The sequence below is a fragment of the Protopterus annectens genome, chromosome 8.part0 (assembly GCF_019279795.1).
Source record: "Protopterus annectens isolate FY-2018-M chromosome 8.part0, PAN1.0, whole genome shotgun sequence".
NCBI classification, from domain to species: domain Eukaryota; kingdom Metazoa; phylum Chordata; order Ceratodontiformes; family Protopteridae; genus Protopterus; species Protopterus annectens.
The window spans coordinates 18,082,397-18,105,014 of record NC_056741.1 but is presented as its reverse complement, the minus strand read 5'-3'; the positions used below and the strand labels follow the sequence as shown (position 1 = coordinate 18,105,014).

The window sequence follows — 22,618 nt, the reverse complement described above, 5'->3', positions numbered from 1 at the left end:
CTTCAATGGAAAATGGGTGCAAGACACGTGGCCTGTCAGACTTCAACATTTGCATATCAACTTGAAGGAGATGTTAGCAGTCCAATTTGCATTGATGGCTTTCAAGGATTTACTTCACCCAGGACAGGTGTTGATTCAAACAGACAACACTACTGTCATGTGGTACATCAACAACCAAGGGGGAACCCATTCGTACCCTCTTTGCAGGCAAGCGATGATTTTTTGGGAGACTGCTCTCAGTTTACACCTCAATCTTCAGGCAAGGTTTCTACCAGGAGCACAGAACTCCTTAGCAGATGTGTTGAGCAGACAAATTGTGGATCCTCGCGAGTGGAAACTGGATCCTCATGTGTTTCAAAAGTTGACAGTGTTATGGGGGACTCCAGACATAGATCTGTTCGCTTCTCCACTAAATTACCAGTTGCCAAAGTTTTGCACAAAAATGTTTCATCCCACAGCTTGGAAGGTGGATGCTCTATCATTCAGTTGGAGCAATCTTCATGTCTATGCCTTTCCACCTCTGCCTCTCATTCCCAAGGTACTCCTGAAGGCCAGAATAGACAAGCCATCCATGATTCTGATAGCGCCGGATTGGCCTCGACAGCACTGGTACCCACTACTGAGGAGTTTGGTACGGGAGCCTCCATGGCCTCTGCCTTTGATTCCGCATCTTTTGTCTCAGGAGGGCAATCACTTCCTCAATGTCAAGATTCAGTCTCTGCATCTCACAGCCTGGCATATTCTGTTTTAGACCCTGGAGGGTCTCAGCTTCCACAACAAGTTTTGAATGTTATTTTGGAGGCCAGAAGGCCTAGTACAAGGAAAGTTTACGCTGATAAATGGAGGAGATTTTTTCTTTGGAGCAAAACGGACTTTGATGTTTCCAAGCCTGATTTAAGTGTTTCTCTTCAATATCTTACTGAGTTATTGGACAAGGGTTTGTCTTTCTCCTCGATAAAGGTTCATGCTGCAGCCATTTCTGCTCACTATGACTGTGACCCTCCTTTATTTTCCCATCCTTTGTTTAAGCAATTTCTTAGAGGGGCAAAGAACATAAGACCCCCACGTAGAGCTCCTACTCCTGCTTGGGATCTCAATTTTGTGTTGGAAAAGCTTACTCTACAACCTTTTGAGCCTGCAGCTACTGCCGAGTTTAAGTATTTATCATGGAAGACTGCTTTTTTGTTGGCCATTACCTCTGCAAGAAGGGTTTCTGAATTACAGGCCCTTATGGCAGTGGAACCTTTCCTGATTTTTCATAAGGATAGGGTATCTTTGCGTACTAATCCTTCCTTTATGCCTAAAGTGGCCTTGAACCAAACTATTCATTTGCCTACTTTTTATGCAAACCCACAAAATAAAGGGAAGAAGATTTTGCATACTTTGGATATTCACAGGCAGTTACGTTATTATTTGAGCAGAACCAAGGGGTTCAGGCAGTCTCAGCAGTTGTTTGTTTCTTTTGCTTTGGGTTCTCAGGGAAAACCTGTTTCAAAACAAACTATTTCTAAATGGATTGGGTTTTGTATTTCTTTCTGTTATTCCCATCATGGTAAGGAGATTCCGGCTGGAATCAGACCTCATTCCACTAGAGCTACTGCCACTTCTACTGCCTTTCTAAGGGGGGTAGCTACAAAAGATATTTTGGAAGCAGCCACTTGGAGTTCAGTACATACTTTTTCCAAGCATTACCACCTTCCTCTTTATTCTAAGTCTAGGGCTGGATTTGCCACTGCAATATTACAGGGCATTTTGGCAGCCCCTAATGCTTTATGATTTTGCCATCCTCCCTTTACCTCTGCTTTGGGATTCTACCCATATGTAAGGACTGCAGCAATGTGAGATGAAGAACATAGTACAGTTTTGTACCTACCATAAATGTAGATGTTCGAAGATCCACATTGCTGCAGTCCAATTTACCCTCCCTCCTTCCCCTCTGTAGTTTGGCATGGTTATATGGTTAGGGTGATGGTTGTTGTTGGGCATGTTTTTGGGAGGTATCCTGTTTTTGGGCTGTGGCCTTTCTTTTTAGGGCCTTCTGACATCTGGGGCAAGAAAAGACTGAGGATATGACGTTGGTCATGCGCTTTTATACCCTGACGCTCTGATGTCAGATCTGAGCGCCCATGACCGACGTCAGCCTAATACTTTGGTATTTGGGCCGACCGAGGACAGCAGACTACCCATATGTAAGGACTGCAGCAATGTGGATCTTCGAACATCTACATTTATGGTAGGTACAAAACTGTACTTTTTAAATAGTTAACACTTCTACTACAGATTGTTGGCCTTTCAGAATGTCAGTCATATGGTGTCGGCCATATGTAAGTCGACATTTTGAAGAATGAGTGTAGAGAGGTGCAGTAACGATGCCCTCTTCCTGTAATTTATTTATTTATTTTTTTGTGTGTTTCAGTGATTTTCAGTTTTTGCTGTTTAACTTTAGATGTCACAGTTTTGTGATTGCACATTAAAGTTTCGTCTGGTAATGTCTCGCCTATTTCTAGCACAGAGCCAAAACACTGCAGATGGAGGTCTTGAAGGGCCCTTAAGATGCAGATATCCCTGCTGACACAGTGGTAGAGCAATGCTTTTATTCAAACGTTGGAATCTGTAAACCAAAAACTGTCTGCATCACCACTGATTTTGGATTGTTCATGTCTGAGTGGCCCCCTCTGCCCCATTTAGTGGATGACTGACCACTGTCACGAGTTGTTATTCTGTTGCATAGCCACTACCCCCAGTGTACGAAAGAGGTAATATTTAGTGTCAATGTGTACGGCTCAGTATTTCAGATAGAGATATGACTTGAATACTCGCTCACTGCAATCCCATGTGAGCTTTGTTTACTCTTATGAGTTATTTGTAGGTGCACTTGTCCTGGGTGGAGCACAGCTGGTACAAGCTCTTCAGCCATCAAATTATTCACCTGGCTTACAGCAGCTGCCAGAAAGCAGAGCATTTTGTTTTGGTATGACCGGAAATTCCGTTTTTCTTCAAGTTTTTGCTTCTGTCTTGTAAGACCTTGATCTCCTGCCTCTGTGTTTTGAAGCAAGCAGCGTGGTTAGTAGCATGTGCTGCTTCCATTCTCTTGCTAGAATTGGAGTGTGAAATACATTCTTTCAGCAATGTCCACAGCCTTTTTTTTTAATGTCATCCTTAACCTCTAACCGCTGATCCTAGTTTTACTGTAGACAGCTATATTGTTGCATCTGATTGTGAACTGTGTCAGACTAATACATTTCATTTGGGACCTTGCCAAGTTGTTGATAATATAACACCATATTCAGACCTGTTTCAGAATCCTAAGAGGTTGTTAGGATACGTCAGATGTGATAGAAGGCTATAGCACTCCTTTTTAATTCTGCACCCTATTCTGGCCATTGTCTTGCTGTTAATGATGGAATGTGTTTTTTTTTTATCCCTACCAGGCTAACTTGTAGATTGCTTCTAAGCTGTGACAACTACTGGTAAATGTTAGTTATGATTCATGGCTATGCCAGACTTCCCAGAGTATCTGTGCTTCCAGAACTCAATGCAGATTGAACTATTGCAATTGTCAAAGGTACACTGATCACTGTGTCTTTGAGTAATGTAATTTCACATGTTCTGTGGATAAGTTTAGTCTCTGGCGGTTGATGTAGAGGGTTAAGGCTGTGAGCTGTAGTTCCTGTGGTACAGGGTTTGATTCCCTCAGCCCTTGTTTGCACGCACAAGAATGTGTGCGCATGTTGAATAGACTATGTAAACATTGAACAAATAATTCATAACATTTTATTCAGAATATTTTTTCAAAAATGTTATATATCATACACCAACTTTCAAGCATTTAGGAATTTATTTTATATTAAAAAATCTAAAAAAAAGTCACACCTATAAAAAAGGTGAATACATAGCTCAGTTATATATCATACACCAACTTTCAAGCATTTAGGAATTTATTTTATATTAAAAAATATAAAAAAAAGTCACACCTATAAAAAAGGTGAATACATAGCTCATTTTTAAATGCAGAGATATGGAGAATGGTTCATTTCACTTTAATGCTCACCCTATCAGACACTATTGTTTGCTTGATCTTGATGGAGTAGTAGTTTTTTTATTGCAAGGCTAATGGGTAAAGGGTGTCATTCAACTATGTTTGAAATCATTTCATCACTGTGTAGTAAAGTAATCCAAAAGTATTGTTTCTGTTAATCGTTTTGCTGATGGACTTCGTTGTATTCTTAACTTCAGCAGTGGAAGGAGAAGGGTTATAAACCACACTCGTGTTTAGTTTGAAGTGACTTGAATTTAGATGAGCATAGAGAATCCAGCATGGGTCAAACCTGCCTGTTCCTGGAGTGGCAGATGGGCATAGAATTAGAGTATTCCATTTCATTTACCAGTAGAAGTAATATGTATATACGGTTCCTCTTTTTATAATCTCGAATTTCAGTATCCCGAGACCATAAAGTCGAACGTTCCAAATCCCGAAACTCCAAAACCGCAAAACACAAAGTCACGAACATACACACCATACACCACACAACACATACATCATCCAACCCACACTACAACAAACAAAACATACACAAACAAAAAAAACCCACAAACCAATAAACCTACACTACATATAAGCAGGAGGGGCAAGCACCCCTGCAACCCCCCTTACTTATATATACTAACTCCGAGATCGCTCCAAACAGAAAGATAGGAAACTCACTACTACACACTCTACAGTACCCTTGCACACACGCATCACAAATATATGAAAACCACCACTTTCAACACTTAAAATGCTTACTTTTACCTGCCTACTCTAACCCATGCATAAAACTTCCAAACCCACTGACATATACTCAAACACATACCTAAAACCCAACCATATATCCACTTATCTTACATACCAGCTAAATCCACACACTACATGATACATCCTGCACACACTACATCCAGCGTCTAATACCGGAACACCATAACCACAAATTCGACATTTCTAGATTCGCACTTATGGAGTTTCGGGATTTTAAAAATTCCACTTTATGGCCTTGAGATACTTATATTTGCGATTTCAGTATTTTGAGATTATAAAGTGGAACCGTATATAGATATATATTGGATAGTGTGGAGTCCACGATAAAAACATCAAGATCTGATGTTATCCACGTCATTATTCCTCACAGAAGGGTCTTTGATCCATCGGATCCAAGCTGGCAACTTTTAGCATAGATAGATCCAAGGCTCAAGCTCCTCCCTCTCCCATAATCCCCTGCTGCTGTCTAACCTCAGAACTCATTTGTCTGCTTTTGATCTAACTGGCACATTTAGTATATGTCAAGGACACCAGCTGTGCTAACAGCTATGCTAATTTAGTACTAACACACTGGGAGAAGCAGTATGTTTTAATGATTGTGACTTTTTTCGTCATTTTATTTTATATTATGGACGCTTTTTTATTTGGGCCGACTCTACTGAACAGCTAGATCAGTTTTTGCCTATTTACATACAACTGATTTTTTAGGTTTACTCATAATTGTTGGAATGACTAGATTTTCTTTCCATCTCTATCTGGGGCAATGGTTTTAATACGAACATTTATAAAAAAATTATGCAAGGTTAATAAGTTACATGCAAAAAGTATGCACACCAAGAGGGCTAAAGTATATGCTGTGAAGGGTCAATTTTTAGGAACGCCCCGACTTCATACTAAAGACAGTGAAATGTATGAGGCTTTTGATGTTTTAACTGAAGAGTTTAGACAGAGAAGAAACTGTGATTCTGATATTTTACAGATACAAAATGATGTGGTTGCTTGCAGACAAGATAGAGCCATACCATTATTTGATGCCAACAATATGGAATCTGACAATTATAGAGTAAACTCTGAGAATGGACTTAGGATGTGTTTGACTTATTCCAGTGATGTAGCTTCAGTGTGAAATAGTTAAGAAACACTGGGGTATTCTGATGTCTGACAATAAGTTCAGGAATGTGCTTGATATTCAACCACGTTTTGTGTTCAAGAATGCCCCTTCACTTAAGAAACTGCTCTGCTATAAACCGTTAAATATAAAGGAAGATTTGAGTAACAGAATAAGTAAGAAGAAAGGGGCTTTTCCCTGTCATGGATGTAATGTTTGTAGATGTATTAATACTGATGGTTTATTTGTGCATCCAATTTCCCATAGGGTTTTTGAGTTTAACTTATTTGCAAATTGTAGCACACGGAATTTAGTATATCTTGCCATTTGTCAAACCTGTAGTTGTTAATTTGTTGGAAAAGCTAACAGATGCCTTGGAGACCTAATTAGGGAACATCTTTACAATATTAATAGGCAAGACATGAAGAATGTTTTAGCAAAGCATGTTGTTAAGGAAGGGGCAGGACACCATTTTAAATTCATGGTTATTGAGAAATTACTTGTCACATAGAGGGGGAGATGTTAAAGTTCAGACAGAAAGGTTAGAGACAAAATGGATTCTCAGACTTGCTGCACATAAGGAAAGGGGGGTAACTGACTTTGTGCCTTTTAAAACCTGTGCTTAAATTAAGATCGTTAAAACATCGGTTACTTAATGTGTGTGTGTGTATATATGTATGTATATATATATATATATATATATATATATATATGTGTGTATGCATGTATGTATGCATGTATGTGTATATATATATATATATATATATATATATATATATATATATATATATATATATATATACCTACTTGGTCTTTTGAAAATTTTAGATCTGAAAAAGCACTGCTTACTAGTGTGAAAGCGCTCATCTTTTGTTATTATTTTTTTATTTTATTTTACTGTTACAGCATCACCTCATCAGCCAGCTTCTGTGATTTTAGTGAATATTCGCCGTTTGCCTGAAGTGCTCCTATCTTGCTTGTTTTAGTATTGTTTGTATTTGTAGTTGTATTTCTCAAATTATGTCTGAAAAGCCCTCTGGGTTTAAAAAGTACTCCTCGTGCAGTCAGAAGATGTCCAATTCTGACTCGCACGAATAGTGTCTGTATTGTTTAGTGGCTCGTCACGTGGAGGCTGAATGCGACATTTTTGCCATGTTCACCCCAGGGCCTTGGCAGAGCGCTGCAACAAGTTGCTCCCCAAAGGCATACCATGGGAGGGCCTTATATTTCCACTTCTAAGGCTTCCTCTTTTGACCCCAAGAGGGAGATCCCTTTCATGCCCTCGGTAACTTCTAAAAAGCTGCGGCTGTTGGATTCTAGATCTCCGGATCCGACTCCAGTCTGTGATACCTCAGATCCAGATCCAGGGCCTCCTCAAATCTGAGGCCCACTGATACGATCAAGGTCAGGCCAGCCTCTGATCCGGAAGGTCCGTCGGATCCGACAGGCTTGTCGGATCCACCCATAATTATTGAAGCTGCAGCTTTGCCTACTTCCTCGAGGCATTTATTCCAGTCTGCTCCCAAACCCCAGAGCCAAACTCCAGCACAGATCCTCAGGGTCTCCAGCCAAGTCTACTCACTCCTCCACTTCCTCCAGACCATCCAGGAGTTTGTTGCCTTCCGACATGGACAGGATGATTAGGATCTTTCTCAAAACCCAAATAGAGTTGGGGCTTCTGGTTATCTCCTGCCCACCAGACTAGGGGAGTTTCTCCAGTCCCAGTTTTCTGTTCTCTTCTTACCCCAGGGGTTTCGGTATTTTGAGACCTGGCCCTCCACAGTCAGATCCCGATGATGTAGACTATTCACTTTTTCTCGACCCTGTCAACCGCTTCCAGCCCCTTGGTCTTCCAGGTGGTAGACAGAACTCCAGGACTGGAGCTACATCTCCAACCCCTCTGGGTCCATCCCTGTCTCTGTCTACCTTGGGTGGTGAGGCCTCTCATCTTTGAAGGGTCAGCCCTCCCATTTTGAGCCTTCTGGGAGTTTCCTCCCCTCACTGGGTCCCTGCATCTTCCGAGTCCTCCCCAGAGCCCCCCCATGGAGGTACCTTATAAGGGAAAGTGAAAGCGGAGACTCATGGACTTACCCATGAAGTCCCTCACAGAGGACACAGACCTGAATGAAGGAGACGGGTCCCCCAGATCTCCGCCCAAGGATATCTCCTTTGGGGACATCCTCGAGATCCTGAAGCAGAAGAGAGGGTGGTCTGCCCCACCCCCGTCTTTGGAGGAGTCAGTGTTTTTGAAGGCTTTCGGGATGGGCCTGTCAATTTCCTGGGTGTTCCCCCTGCTGCTGACGTGGTTGATCTTCTTGCCAGAAGATTATGGAAGGAGCCCGACACTGGGAACCGATGCCCAAGCGAGCAGATAAGTTCCTTGCTTGGAGCAAAGGAGTTCAAGTTGATGCTATTGTGGTGGCCGTGGCCACCAAGAAGCAGTTGGCAAAGCAGAGCTTCATGGTCCATCTCCCGAACAGGGAGTCTCTGGCATTAGACCAGCCTGGGAAGCATGTACTTGCCTCAGCTACATTTGGATAGAGGGCATTTAGTTACTTGGCACACTTCACCTGCCTCCAAAGGGACTTGTTCAAAGAACTCACCATTTCCCTTACAAAGTTTTTGCCTGCAGAGGACCTCAAGAAAGTGTCCGTCTCCCAAGTTTTCTACTCTGACGTCCCTTGCTAATTCCTCGATGAGGTTAATTTCTAATGCTGCAGAAGCTACCTCTCGAGCGGCAAGTACTGGCATGCTTGGAGGAAAAAACACATTTACAAAGATGACTTTTGTCTTTTATCCCAGGCCATGTGAAGCATATTAAAATCTCCAGCTGCCACTAGTTTTTAGCAGTAAAGATGTTCATCATTCCCACTGCTGCAGTAGCCCTTAAGCTGTGTGGGTGGTTACCAGCTTCAAAAAGCTCTGTCCACCACTCCACTTTGACTGCTGATTGGCTAATCCTAAGGAGAGAGATCAACAGTCAAAGTGAATCTTTATTCAGTACTTTCTTGTCTTCTTTAGAAGAAGCATTTCTCTGGCTTCACAGGAGCAGCATTTGGCTAAGAGCTTTGCTTCTGGCATGTACATCAGATACATCCCCATTGGGGCACTGTTGAACTAGAACAGTATTTCCCCTTTAAGAAATCCAGTATTTTTTTCACAGTACTGGAAGTTTCCTGTCGGAGACCACTATTTTTTACTTGGTGTTTATTAAGGCATTTGAGACTAATTTTGTGAAAAAAATTGTGTACTGCTTGTGTAAACTTTGAATTTTATAGAACAGAAAAGTTTATGGAGAATTGGGCAGGAAATTGTGTGCGAGTGTAATGCTTATGCTCACTTCTTGACAACCTACCTGCCATTTTGATTCTCTGTGTTTGAGTAGTACTGACAGGGGAATTCTATTTTACTTTTATTTTTTTATATCCTCTAGGACTGGGGAAAGTGTTGTATATATAAATGTGTTGCCTTTGAACACTCTGTGACAACTTACCCTCCCATGGACTAACTACAGCAAAGCTTAGTGCTTTTTCATCATAAAAGCATGGATACTCACTCCAATATGGCTGGCTGTTCTCCTGCAGTACCTAGAAAGAAAAAGAAGAAAAATCACTTGCCTAGAAGTCCTTGCCATTGTCGCAGACTCTGTCTACACCTCAGCTTATAGTGAGTAAAACTGCAGGGGCCATTGGTTGCACCTGTGTAGTTATCCTTTCTGGCAGCATGACCCTGGGGTCAACCGTGTCCTCTCTTTTTGTTCAAACGTTCAATACAGACATGAAATGAACCATCTTCTCTTGGTCTGGGAGGCACTCCGAGAGATTCTTCTCTGGGTAAGCAAGGCAAAAAAACATTAGACCAGGCAGAACTTATGGAACCCCTGTTAGGAAAAAAAATTTAAACGTTATTCTGATGAAGTTATTACTATTAAATAAAACCGTTCTTACCTTGGTTAGACAGACATTACAGGCAGTAAACAGTCAAAAACAACAAAAAAAATATATATTGAATATGACTGCCACCGAAACTCCACAACATATTACAGGCAGTAAATCCTGGTACTTTTAACCTTTTACAAATGGACTTTCCCTTTCAAATTATTACTGAGGAAACAATGTCTGATTCTGATTTTTGGTAGCGGTATGGCTTTTCCTGCAGATTCCCAAATCCAGTTCTCGGATTGTGAAGAAAACTAATTCTTATCCTCCTGTGGAGGAATTTTCTTTTCATCAGACCATTGCCAGAATGAATGAAATATTTGTATGGGAACAAGTAGGTGTTACCCCTGAACTTTTCTCTCACCTCAGGTCAAACCCAGCTACCATTTCACCTCTGCCTCATATTGGCAACAGACTGGTGCTCAGTACCTGTCCTTCGCATGGTGATAAGGTGAGTAAAATGTTGGGCTGTCTAGGAAATATAATGTTTTCTTCTCCCACTTTAGCTTTCATAGGTTCATAGGTTCATACTAGGCTATCTGCCCAAGGGCATTTATAAGCCTAGCCCATAGTTATTTGGCTTTCGCCACCCCTTTCGTAACTCTGAATTACCAGGCATATACGTGGATATCCTATATTCTGTCATATGCACAGTCTGAGGAAATAACATCTACTCTTCCTGCAGAAGAAAACACTTTTTTTCTGAATCAGACAGTTTCTACCCTTTCTCAGGTATCTAAACGTGCTTTGAAGAGTGTTTATGACTGTGCTGATGTTGTGTCTAGGCTGCTGTTACTGCTTCAGCGTTGAAGATGTGCCTGGGTACGTAACCAAAAGATTGATGATGAGGTAAAGTCTGAAATCTTGGATTTTGCTTTACATAAGGTGATCTTGTTTGGCTCTTTTGCCACCCAGGTTCTCAAACAATACGATGACATGGGGAAGTTAATTCGGGGTGTTTCTAATATATTTCATGTACCCCAATAAAAATCTTATAAGTGTTCCTCTTGCACACAAAAGTCAACTAAACAAAACCAGTCTTTTTTTTCTAACAAAATACAAAAAAGAGATGGCCATAGGGTAACAACAATAAAAACAAGGATCTTGTCAGAAAAAGGGACAGACCAAAAATACAGAATGAGTATTGGCATTCCTTACCCCCCCCCCCCCCCCCCGCCAGTATTTCTACAAATCTGTCCCAAAAACTGCCTCTTAACATTCAACTTTGGCAAAAGGATTGTTTCTGAATCCTGGGTGTTAAATGGTGCAGGAGTGTTACAGAAACCTTCTTACAGAGGAATACCTTCCCACCTTCCAAAGCAAACAATTTTTCCTCAGGTTCTTCAGTCTTTACACACTCGTGGAGTCCTAGAACCAGTGCCTTGAAGTCAAAGAGCCCTTTTGGAGACCAGTAGTAGGTCTTTCATTTCTAAAGCTCTGTGTGAAAGTTCCAAAGTTCAAAATGTTGATCTTGGAGAACCTGTTATCTTTCATTCCTCGGGCGAGTTACTTGGTAACTCTAGACCTAAAAGATGCTTACTACCATGCTCCCATAGCCGTAGACTTCAGGAAATTTCTAAGGTTCTCTGTTTTTTGGGTCACATTGTCAGTTCTGTGCATTACCCTTTGGTTTATCAGCTCCAAATGTGTTCACAAAGTTGTTGTCCAGGTCATAGCCTGCTGCAGAGTGAGTGGTATTTGCTGCTTTCCTTAAATTACTTACTTATTTTTGCAGAGTTTGTATCCATATGTCAAGAGTTATTAACATGAATTATGTCTCTGTTAACATTTCTGGGCTTTGAGATAAATATTTAGGACTCGTCTCACAGAATTCTGTTTCTGGGATAGCTTAGAGATTCACAAATGGGTGTTGTAGTCCTCAAAAGCAGGTAGTGCAACCGGTGTCAAATACTTAAATAAAACAAAAAACACAAAAGTTGGGCACACCTCTTTGGTTACTATAGCTTAGAGATTCTTCTCTTCAAAAGGCCTTTTAAACACAAGACAAGGTGGATCTTTATGTGAAAATTTTCCTGAATTTCTCCAGTTAGTGTCCGACATCTGCAGCAAAATTTCTCAGGGATCCTAAGTTTCATGGCTTCTGTGATTCTCATAGTATCCCACTATTACTTCTGTATCCTGTACCCAGACTTTCAAACACTTACTCAAACTTCACCTTACTAAAAACTGGTTATGTCCATGTATCACATAATTTACCACTAGATTCCCCCTCTATCCTTTACCTAACTCTTAGCATTGCATCATCTTGAATATCTGCTGCCTGTTAACTTGACAAACATGTAACACTAGGGAATTTGTAAATATTCTTCTCCGGTCTACTGTATGTTTTCACTGATATATGAATGAATGTTTGCTTGTTTTTGTCCTTCACATTTTTAATTATTGTTACTAAACTGTGGAGCTTTTCTCCCTGGGCCTCCGGGGAGAAAATAACACCAGAGAATTTGTAAATTTACTTGTCAGTGCGACTGTATTTTTTAATGTTTTCATTGATATATGAATGAATGTTTGCTTGTTTTTATCCTTCAGATTTTAAGTATTGTTACTAAACTGTGGAGCTTTTCTCCCCGGGCCTCCACTGTAAATGGACCTCTGTCCAGTCAGACTATCCCGGTTAACAAATGTAAAATAAAATAAATAAAAATAAATAAAATAAAATCTCCTCCCAGATGATACAGTGGTTTCTTAAAAACACATGGACCCATCATTCGCATTCTCTGGAGTATAAGATTTCAGTTTTGTCATTTTATAAAAGGAAACTGCATTCGTGGAGACAACAAATTCAACTGAATTTAGGTCACCCCTTCTCGCATCAGACTCTGTCACCACCGGCATGGTAAATTTTGTTTGGGGAGCATTTTTTGAAGGGATAGAAGAACACTGCTTATGGACTCCATCAGACAGACCAAAGCATATTGACTTGAGATGTTGGGTGTGATCCGTGCCTTGAAGTCTCCATCGCCTTTCATCCCAAAGACATCACCAAGGGATTGCAGACAATACCATAGTCATGTGGTATATAAACAAGCAGACCAAAGGAAAAAAGATAATCGGTGATTCAGGTAAATCCGCCTCTCATCCAGGACCCCTGTGTACAACCAAAATCCGTGTTACATGACAGACAAGTTCATAAACGACAATCAAAGATGCAAGGAGAACAGCTGACCCCAGAGTTGAGAGTAGCAAGTTTCTTCACTTACTTATTATGTTATAAAAACAGGACTATTGACTAAAATCCATCATTCAGAAACGGGTAAAAGCAGTATTAACATCAGAAGTCAAGTAATAAGAATAAAAGTTCAACCAGACATGGTCACCTCAGGAACTCTGCTTTATTCATGTACAATAAGCGCTCTTGTCCACTAACTGGACTTCATCAGACCATCTTTTAAAAAACAGCTTTATCCGTGAAAAATATATACTTACACAAACAACAAAGTCATAATCCATAAACATGAGTTATGTATGGGGTGGCTCCTGACAGGCTAACAACAGGGAGGTACGAAGTTACTTCCCCTGTGGAGGTTGGCAGTGATAGCTTGGGTGGTAGCTCTTCAGCGTTTCTTAATCTTCCAAGCATTTACTTTCCATCAGAACAAAGCATATTGACAGAAAACATGTGCAGGACCAGGACAGACCCTCATGAATGGAAATTGAATGAGGGGGTCTTCCAGGTATTGGTCCATTTGTGGGGAACACCTCACATACATCCATTCACCTAGTTTCAAAACACACAACTAAACAGCTTTTGTTCCAGGGCTCCTTTGAAGCAGGTCTGTAAAATGGATACATATTCATTCACATGGAAGGGAATGTTTCATTATGCATTTCTGCTGATACCCAGGGTAATTCTGAAGATTCAAAAGGATACCTCAAAACACAATTGTGCTGACACCCTCTTGGCACAGGCAACATTGGTTCTCCCCTCTTATGGAAGTGAACAAGGGAAATTACCACAAGCTTCCTCACAGACTGGATCCACTGACACAGGACGGGGGGGTTGATGCACCCAAATGTCAATCTGCTACAGCTGACTGGATGATTCAATTTCAATTTTAACACCTTTTATGCACCTTGTTTCATCAGGATGTGAAGCAGGTAATAAAGGAGACAAAAAAGCCTGCTACTAGAATATCCTATTTTGGTAAGTGGAAGCAAGTTTCTTGTCAGTGCATGGACAAATAACCAGGACCCATCAAGGATTTTGTACCAGTGGTGCACAAATATTTGCAGGAGTGAGTGTCCCCTGGCCTTATTTATTCCTCTGTAAAAGTTCATCTAGCTGCCATATCAGTGTACCTGCCAATGGATCCCCCTCTTTCTTCTCTTTTTGTTGCCAGACAGTTTCTGAGTGGAGTTTTATACCTGTGATCTCCTCAGGTTGCTCCTCTATGGGATCTCAACTGTATGGTGAGTGAACCTTATCTGATTTTGCACAGGGATAAAGTATAATTTAAGAACAAAATCCCTCATTCCTGCCCAGACTGATTTCCGAGTTTAATTTGAATCAAGCCATCAATCTCCCAGTTTTCTACTTGGAACCTAAAAACCAAGGAGAACAGATTCTACATACTCTGATGTGCATAGGCGGCTTGGGTAACTTAGCCGATGTCAGATGACACTGCAGTAGCCATTGCTAGTTCAGATAAGCTGATCAGCTATTTATTATTTATTTCTTATTTCTTATCAAGGAGTATAAAGTTGGACACCCTGTGTCTAAACAAACAATTTCCCAGGTGGAGATCCCTAGTTGTTGTCCCTGCCATTGCAAATCCATTCCAGGCAGTATCAAGACTCATTCTACTAGAGCCTTGTCTTCTTCAATGGCTTTCTAGAAAGGGGTGGACTTTAGAAGCATTCTAGAAGCAGTTTGATGGTCCATTTTACTTTTACAAAGCATTACAAACTGGATTATTTTTATAGGTGTGGGCCAAACTTTGCAACTCCCGTTCTCCAGGGCTGCCTGGATCCATATCCTTCCTCCTCGCAGAACGGATACATTTTGGTATTCAGCCCATATAGCCTAAAGGATACCGCAATAAAGGGAAAGGTTAGTATAGTACAGTTGTGTAAGTTCCAATTACCCATAAATTATTCTGGTACTTGCGTATTTTCACAACTATATTCCAAATGTGATATCTTTAGTACACGATTACAGACTGTCGTGTTCCCCTTTTGGTGATGCGTTTTTAAAATGCAAGTACCCTTCGAAGTTTCGACATACAAGTCACCTTTAACATTTACTGGTATATAATTAAAAATTGTTCTGTGAAAGGGGAAGCCAACAGTCTGTGCAATCGCGTACTGAACTGTCATAGCAGGTTAGCGATTTCTGTCATATGAAACATTTACAATACAAAAAACGTTCCATTTTCACAAGTGACAGCTAGCATATCTGTGGAGGTACACAGGAATTAATCATATTTTGACGGGACTGAAAGAATTTGACATATGTTGACTATGCAGCTATGACTGTGTTCTTAGTGGTCATGAAAAATACATAAAATCAGGTCCGAGTCTCTACTGTGTGGTGCATTCATGCCTGTACTGTGCCTGGTTTGCATGACTCCAGGAGGACTGAATATACTCAGTGTTGTCAGCTGCAAGTCGCATACAGTCATTTTAACTTTAATTGTATGAGAAATATTTCATACAATGGTGTACAATTCACATGCTTAAATCTGCAGGGAAATCCCATCTATTTCGGAGACAGCAGTCAGGACACAGTACATCATTACAGACCATGTACGCTTGATGTGACCCACCCAAAAATTCATTTCTTACTGTTGCCAGCATCCTTTTACATTATTGTATTGTCACATAAACATTTACTTAAGAAAATAATTTAAGGAGTAAAGCGGTTTCACATTTTGCCGGAATTACTTACACCATTTGGAACGTGGTTGCGATTAATACGCAAGTACCAAAATTCCTTATTGCTGCAACAGCCTGTGGTAGTGCACTCCCCCTGTCTCCCCCTACTCTTCATATGTTTGTAGTTATAATATAAAGTAGGGTTGTGTTTGCTGCTGTGTATTTATTATTGTTACTACTGGTTAGTTATTTCAAGATTTTGGTTAGGTTCTTCTCTCATTGTGTAGGTAAGACATTTGTGAAGAAAGCTTCATTCTGAATGTTGATTTCCCTCTCTGGGATTAGCCAATTAGCAGTCAGAGTGGAGAGGGAGGGGCAGAGCTTTGTGAAGCTGGCCAGTTGTTTCCTAGGTGACAGACAACCCATATAACCTAAGGGTCACTGCAGTGGTGATGAATTCAAAGGTCTACTGTTATGGGGAAGGGAAAATTGCACAACTGTACTTTTTCTCACAAAGGTCAGTGAGCTTGTTTAAGTAAATGAGCTTAGCTCTTGGGGTTCTGTAGATCGTGATTGTTCTAGAACTATTGTTTATATCTGATCCTGTATTATGTCACGTGCAGTGACAAACACTGATGCTGTTTTATTTTAACCTTTTTCTTAATGCAGATGAAGATAAGAAAAGATTCTCAAGGAGAGCACGGCAGCGGTAAGTCTGTGTAATAATAGCTGAACTTTCATTTTGTTCCTAGTGTTACTGTCGTGGGAGGATGTTGTCTGTTCCCATTTCATCCATCCTTCCACAACCCCTTTTCTCATTTTTGCCACAAGAAGTCAGGGTGTCGCTTCAGCAGTGACAATCATCAATAGCCAAGGTTCTCACTGCTGGACGGCTAGCCCTGCTTTGGTTGTTCTTCCATACCACACACTCATGTATAGCCGAGTGTCCAGTCCACCTACTGCATGAGTTTGGAATATGGTAGGAAACCAGAGCACCGGAAATTCATGCAAAAGCAGAGAGGACATGGAGTCTCTGCACAGAAGGTATTCTGGTAAAGAATCAAACTGGAGACCCTCTTGATGAGAGGCAACAATGTTAATTTAAAAACTTTATTACAAAAAGATAGTACAACTATTACTGCATCCTGTTCTCTTACTGATAGGTCCAATGGGATGTTTAAATGTGGGGAATGCAATGTTTGCTGTTACATTTTGGAAGGACCCTGTGTGTTTTTAAATAATTTATTCTACACTTTATTCCAGGTAGATTTTGTTGCAAAACCAGGGGGATTGTTTATATTGGTCTATGTTCTTTATGTTCTGCCTTTTATATTGAAATGACCACCAGGGCACTTTATGAAAGGGTTAGGGAACATCTGTAAGGTATTAAAAAGAAAGATGCCAAGAATGCCCTTTTTTTAATCATACCCTGGAATGCGATAAAAAGTTTTTTTTTTCTATTATTGAGCAAGGGTCATGCCAGAGTATAGAGGGGGAGACTTCAAGAATTGCTTGGAGCAAAGGGAAACCATTAAATTTAAGTGCAGACAGGGCTCCTGGGCTGAATGATATGATTTGGTATTAAGTGTTTAAAAAAAAAAAAAAAAACAGGAGGAGACATTTAAGTAAATATTAGAATATTTCGTTATATGCTTCTAATATATTTGTATATGTTTATATGTATTATTTTTAGTAACACTATTTAGCAAATGTGTATTGTATTTAATTAATTGGTCAAAAGTAGCAACAGATTCACCAATAAGTGCCTCTCACCATTTACTCGTCACAGCGAAATGTTAGCAGCTTACTAAAATAAAATTCCTCACTTCCTGGACTTCGCTTAAACAAAACAGTTTATTCACAGCCAAACAACACTAGTGAAGTGAACGAAAACAAGTAAAATCCAGTCCAAATAATCGAAAAAATTAAGTAATTGTAGAGTTAAGCGCTTTCACCCAACAAACTGGGCTTCCTCAGAACTGCAAATACCATTTAACTGACACTCTAAGTAACATTTTTGGCGCCAAACACATTTGATTTTTTTGTGTATGTGTTCTCTTAAAGCAACAGCATCATTAAACTTCATTCATTTTTTCTCCATATTATAAATTAAAACAAATCCATGCCTTCCTCTTAAAATACAATAATCTAACATATATAATTATAAAAATGTGTATCCATGAAATAATTCTTTTAAAAACCGTATTGCGTAATTAGTTTAATAAATACTAAATCAAATAGATGAATATCTTAGCAGAATGTGTGCTTTAACCACATCGTGCCATTTAAAAGCGCAAATACTATTACTTGATCTCTCTACTACCATGGAGAATAAAATATGAATAATTTAGTTCCTATAAAAACATACAAATATCATACATCAATATTATTTAAAGTGTCAGTTGAATGGTGTTTGCAGTTCTGAGGAAGCCCAGTTTGTTGGGTGAAAGCGCTTAACTCTATTAAGTACAATTACTTCATTTTTTCGATTATTTGAATTGGATTTTACTTGTTTTCGTTCACTTCACTAGTGTTGTTTGGCTGTGAATAAACTGTTTTGTTCAAGCGAAGTCCAGGAAGTGAGGAATTTTATTTTAGTAAGCTGCTAACATTTCGCTGTGGCGAGTAAATGGTGAAAGGCACTTATTGGTGAATCCGTTGCTACTTTTGACCATTTGGTTAGTCGTTGGATTGAGCTGAATAGCGTTTTTTTCTGTATTTAATTAATGTTAATTAGATAATTGTTTAATTGAATTGCAGTTCTTGTATGAAGGAGTGTGTTTAGTGAATGTGTTTTTTCTGATGAAGTCTGAAGATGAAACCGTTGAATAAAAGGTTTGTTCATAGGTGATTAAGTATAATGTTGCTAAAATTCTGTGTATATTTGCTGGTTAGCTGACAGTGTGGTTCCTTTGGCTTTCATAATCTGTACGGTGGTGGTGGTTGTTATTCTTAAAGATCTGCATGCAAAATTCCACTCTCTTTGTTGAACTATCCCGCTGCTTTTGTCATCTTCCTTTTCCATTTTGAATTATAAACTCCTGCTTATGTGCTGTGTTTGAGCCTTAACTATGTAGCTCTAAAATATCCCTTCATGTCAGGTAATCCTAAACCACCTTGTTCTTTTGGAAGGATCAACTTATCCCACATAACTCTTGTCTTGCCCCCCCCCCCCCGCCGATAAATTCCTTCAATTCATTAATTATTGTATACAACTTATCCCCTGTTTGATAAAAAAAATATGCCTGATCCGTATGTAAAATTAAAGGAACTAAAAAGCTTTTCACTGTTTGTGCCTTACCATCCATATTCATAAACGGAAGCTTACATTTTCTTAGTTTTGTTTTCTTTTGTTTAGACTCTTGCCACATATCTTTATGTGCCATAACAGAGGCGTCTTTTTAATCCATGGTCCTAAATACGTCATCTTATTGTGTCCCCATAAATATGGGTATTGCTGAACTAGTTTGTATGTGGATACATAATTTTATAGCTATAACCTTTGTTTTACCTTCATTAACTCATGGCAGCTGAGTGACACCTCCAGGTGTTTTTGCAGTTGCATCCTAGTGATGCCTCCAGGTGTTTTTGCAGTTGCATCCTAGTGACGCCTCCAGGTGTTTTTGCACTTGCATCCTAGTGACACTTCCAGGTGTTTCTGCATTTGCATCCTAGTGACGCCTCCAGGTGTTTCTGCAGTTGCATCCTACCTATGCCTCCAGGTATTTCTGCAGTTGCATCCTACTGATGCCTCTAAGTGTCAAATATTGCTTGTTTATATTTGCATTAATAATTCCAAAACCATGCTGCATACAAAGCGTTAAAATATTTCATCTTGAAGTTTGCACAGTGGCAAGCACAACTGTATTAATATTTATCATTTGTCTAATGCAGATGAAAAGATATTATTTGTTCTTGTAATACCTTTTATATTGTCAGAAATTGCATAGTTCTTTAAATATCTCAACAACTAAGTAGTATACACAGAACTACTTAGCTTCATATGAAAGCTCTCAGCTGGATAAACCAAATGCTGCTCTCAGTATATGTGCCGCTGGAGTGGTTGCTGAGATATTGTAACCTGTTTAAAAAAATATTGCAAACTTAGATTTTATTCGTCACAGTAAACACAGTTAACTATTTTAAGACCTAGAACCTAAAGAATACTACCACTGTAAACATAGTTTGTACTAATGATTTTGCCATTTATACCTGTTTTGCCCTTTGGTGCCAGAGATATGAACATTTGTTTGAAATGTTAGGATGTAATTTGATTCTCTCAAAGTTTAGGCTCTGCCCATTAAAGTTACAGTACACACAATCTGTTCTCTAACCAAAAAGCAAACACTTGGAACTCCATACCCCAACACATAAACAACACTACCTCAACCGCCAAGTTCAAACTTCTGCTCAAGGTACACCTATACAGCAAGTGGCTGTGCTCCTGCACTACCCCTGGATAATTTAGGATATGCCGCCATCCAAGCCACTCTTTCCACTGATCCGTGCAGTGTACTAATACCCTTACCTGACTTTCTATTACTCATAACAATATTTTAAATTTATAATTGTTTTTTTTGCCTGGAATCCACTACTTGAAACCATGCCTATAATCTACTGCAATTGTTAATCATTCTCTGTATCATTCAATTATATGATGCTTTACAAATATATGTATAATTATGTATAATACTTATGATGTTTTTCAGATCCATGTATGATTATGCATGAAACCTATAATCCTCTACTAATCTATGTCTTTTTGTTAGCTTAATATACTGTAAGGACCTTTTTTCCCCCTGGGCCTCCGCTGAAAATGGTCTGCTAGCTCAATTGGACATTCCGGGTAAACAAATGTAAAATAAAATAAAAAAAATAAATAAACTGACAAAGTTCCATTGGCAGGAATGAGTTAATTTTTTATCCTGAAAAGAGTTGAAACCGTTTCAAAATGTTTCACAGCACTGAGATATCCTTTTTTGGATTTATCAGATGCAAACTATCTGCAAATAATGCCAACTTGTCTTGATTACTATGCCAGTTATTTTCTTGAATCCGAGTCCCTTATTTTTTTTTCAAATGGCTCCACGTATAAAGCGAATAACAAAGGGGAAAAGATGACACCTCTGCGTTATTCCTCTATTCAAAATGAACTTATCAGAGAGGAATCCTCCCACTTTAATTCTTGCTTCGAACCTTCACATATCCTCCTAAATTAACCTTATTCTGTCAGGGAATGCAAATGCTTCCATTGCCCTACTAATAAAATCCCAGCTCACTCTGTCATATGCTTTCTGTGCTTTAAGACCCACTAACATCAACAATATATTTTTTTACATTCTGCTTCCCCTCTGCAAAACCACATTGATCTATATCTATCAGTTTTGGTAACAACTTTGCCATTCTTTTAGCTAGTATAGAAGTAATCCCTTTTAATCATGGTTTAAAATTGAAATGGGTCTGTATGAAGCAAGGTCTGATGGGTCTTTATAGTCCTTGGGTAATATAGCCGCTACCGCTTTCCTCCAAGATATTGGTGGTTCCCCTCTTTTTAAAATGCCATTAACCAAAATCTTCTTGATCTTTACCACTTTCCTAACTTCCAAATTTCCACTGAAATTCCATCTGTTCCTGAAGATTGAATTGTGCATTACCATTGTACCATATCCCTTCCTATCTTAACGGTTAGGAACATAGAGGAAGAGTAGAGAAGACGCAACAACTAATAACTCTCTCATAATGTCCATTCCCCAAATTCTTCTCTCTTTAATGGGTAGGTGGGAAAGAGCCATTGTCTAATTTTACTTTATTAACCTACATTTTAACTTGGTTTTTATTGATGTATGATCTGAAATGGTTATTGGATGTGTGTTCAAGCTTTCGATCAAATGCAGATGTTCATGTGAAATATAATTTCTGTCTAGTCTAGGCCATTTATTGCACCTTGGGGATGTAATATGTAAATTATGTCTGCATGCCTGTCAGTATCTTCAATGCCAACTATATATTTTCTTGATAAATCTACCCACTTTTTTGTTATGTTTTCCTTTCTAGGTCAACCTGTTACATCCTTACTATTGCAAATCAATTTTCAGTCACCACCTATAAGCAATATTCTGTGTTGAAAGCGGATTATTTTTACCTAAATTTTCTTAAGCTCCGTAAAAGCATATGAACTTATAAAGCAGTCCTACTGCATCATGGTTTAGAGCTTAAATATTCCTGAGTATGGGCTTTTCAGTGGGGAAATGGCATTGGCACAGGGTGTATACAGAACAATCAAGGTAAAAAAGGATGTGTGTGTGCTGTATGGGATAAGAAGTGGTGTACTTGCCTTTGGTACAGAAGGCTGTGGGTTCTGTTCTTACACTGGGTAGATCCATTGCTGACACTGTAATGCAGCATAAAGGTGTACTGCACCCTTGAGTCACCCATCACATTGGATGGTAAACCAGGGTCCCTTCTGCTTGAGTTGGTGGTAGCTCAGGTTGATGTAAAAGATCCCCACAGCATCTAACAAAGAGTTGGGGAAGCTTCCTGATGCCTTGGCCAATTTTCCCCAAGTAGTAGAAGTACCATCTTGGGTCTCCCTTGAAAACCCGGTCAGCAAAGTATAAATAAATAAAATTAAAAAATAAATAAATGAAATTTGTAAAGGGCTGAGGGTTACTTAGAGTGTTGTTGGTAAGGATAGTTACACAAGCTGGGTGTTGGACAAGAAGTACATGCACAGTGTACAGACGACTTAGATACAGAAGGGTAGATACACAGTATCCTATAAGTGCGTCTCACCACATTATATATTGCTGCATGTAATGTGTGTCTATATGTTGGCATCCGTATTAACTCCCTTTACCCAATTTTGTACATGGGGTCAGGGTGTCACATCAGCAGTGACAAATCACCTAAACCACAATAATAGTGTGTGTTTTTGTGTACATA

General features: G+C 39.4%; 1 protein-coding gene across 1 annotated transcript in view; it reads left to right on the top strand.

The window, feature by feature from the left end:
* NOP2 (NOP2 nucleolar protein) overlaps window positions 1-22,618 on the top strand; it is a 776,755-nt gene that overhangs the window by 121,471 nt on the left and 632,666 nt on the right. Inside the window, exon 3 of the mRNA XM_044079578.1 lies at window positions 16,346-16,385. Within this exon, the coding sequence (XP_043935513.1) occupies window positions 16,346-16,385 (40 nt within the window). The remainder of the gene's footprint in view (window positions 1-16,345; window positions 16,386-22,618) is intronic.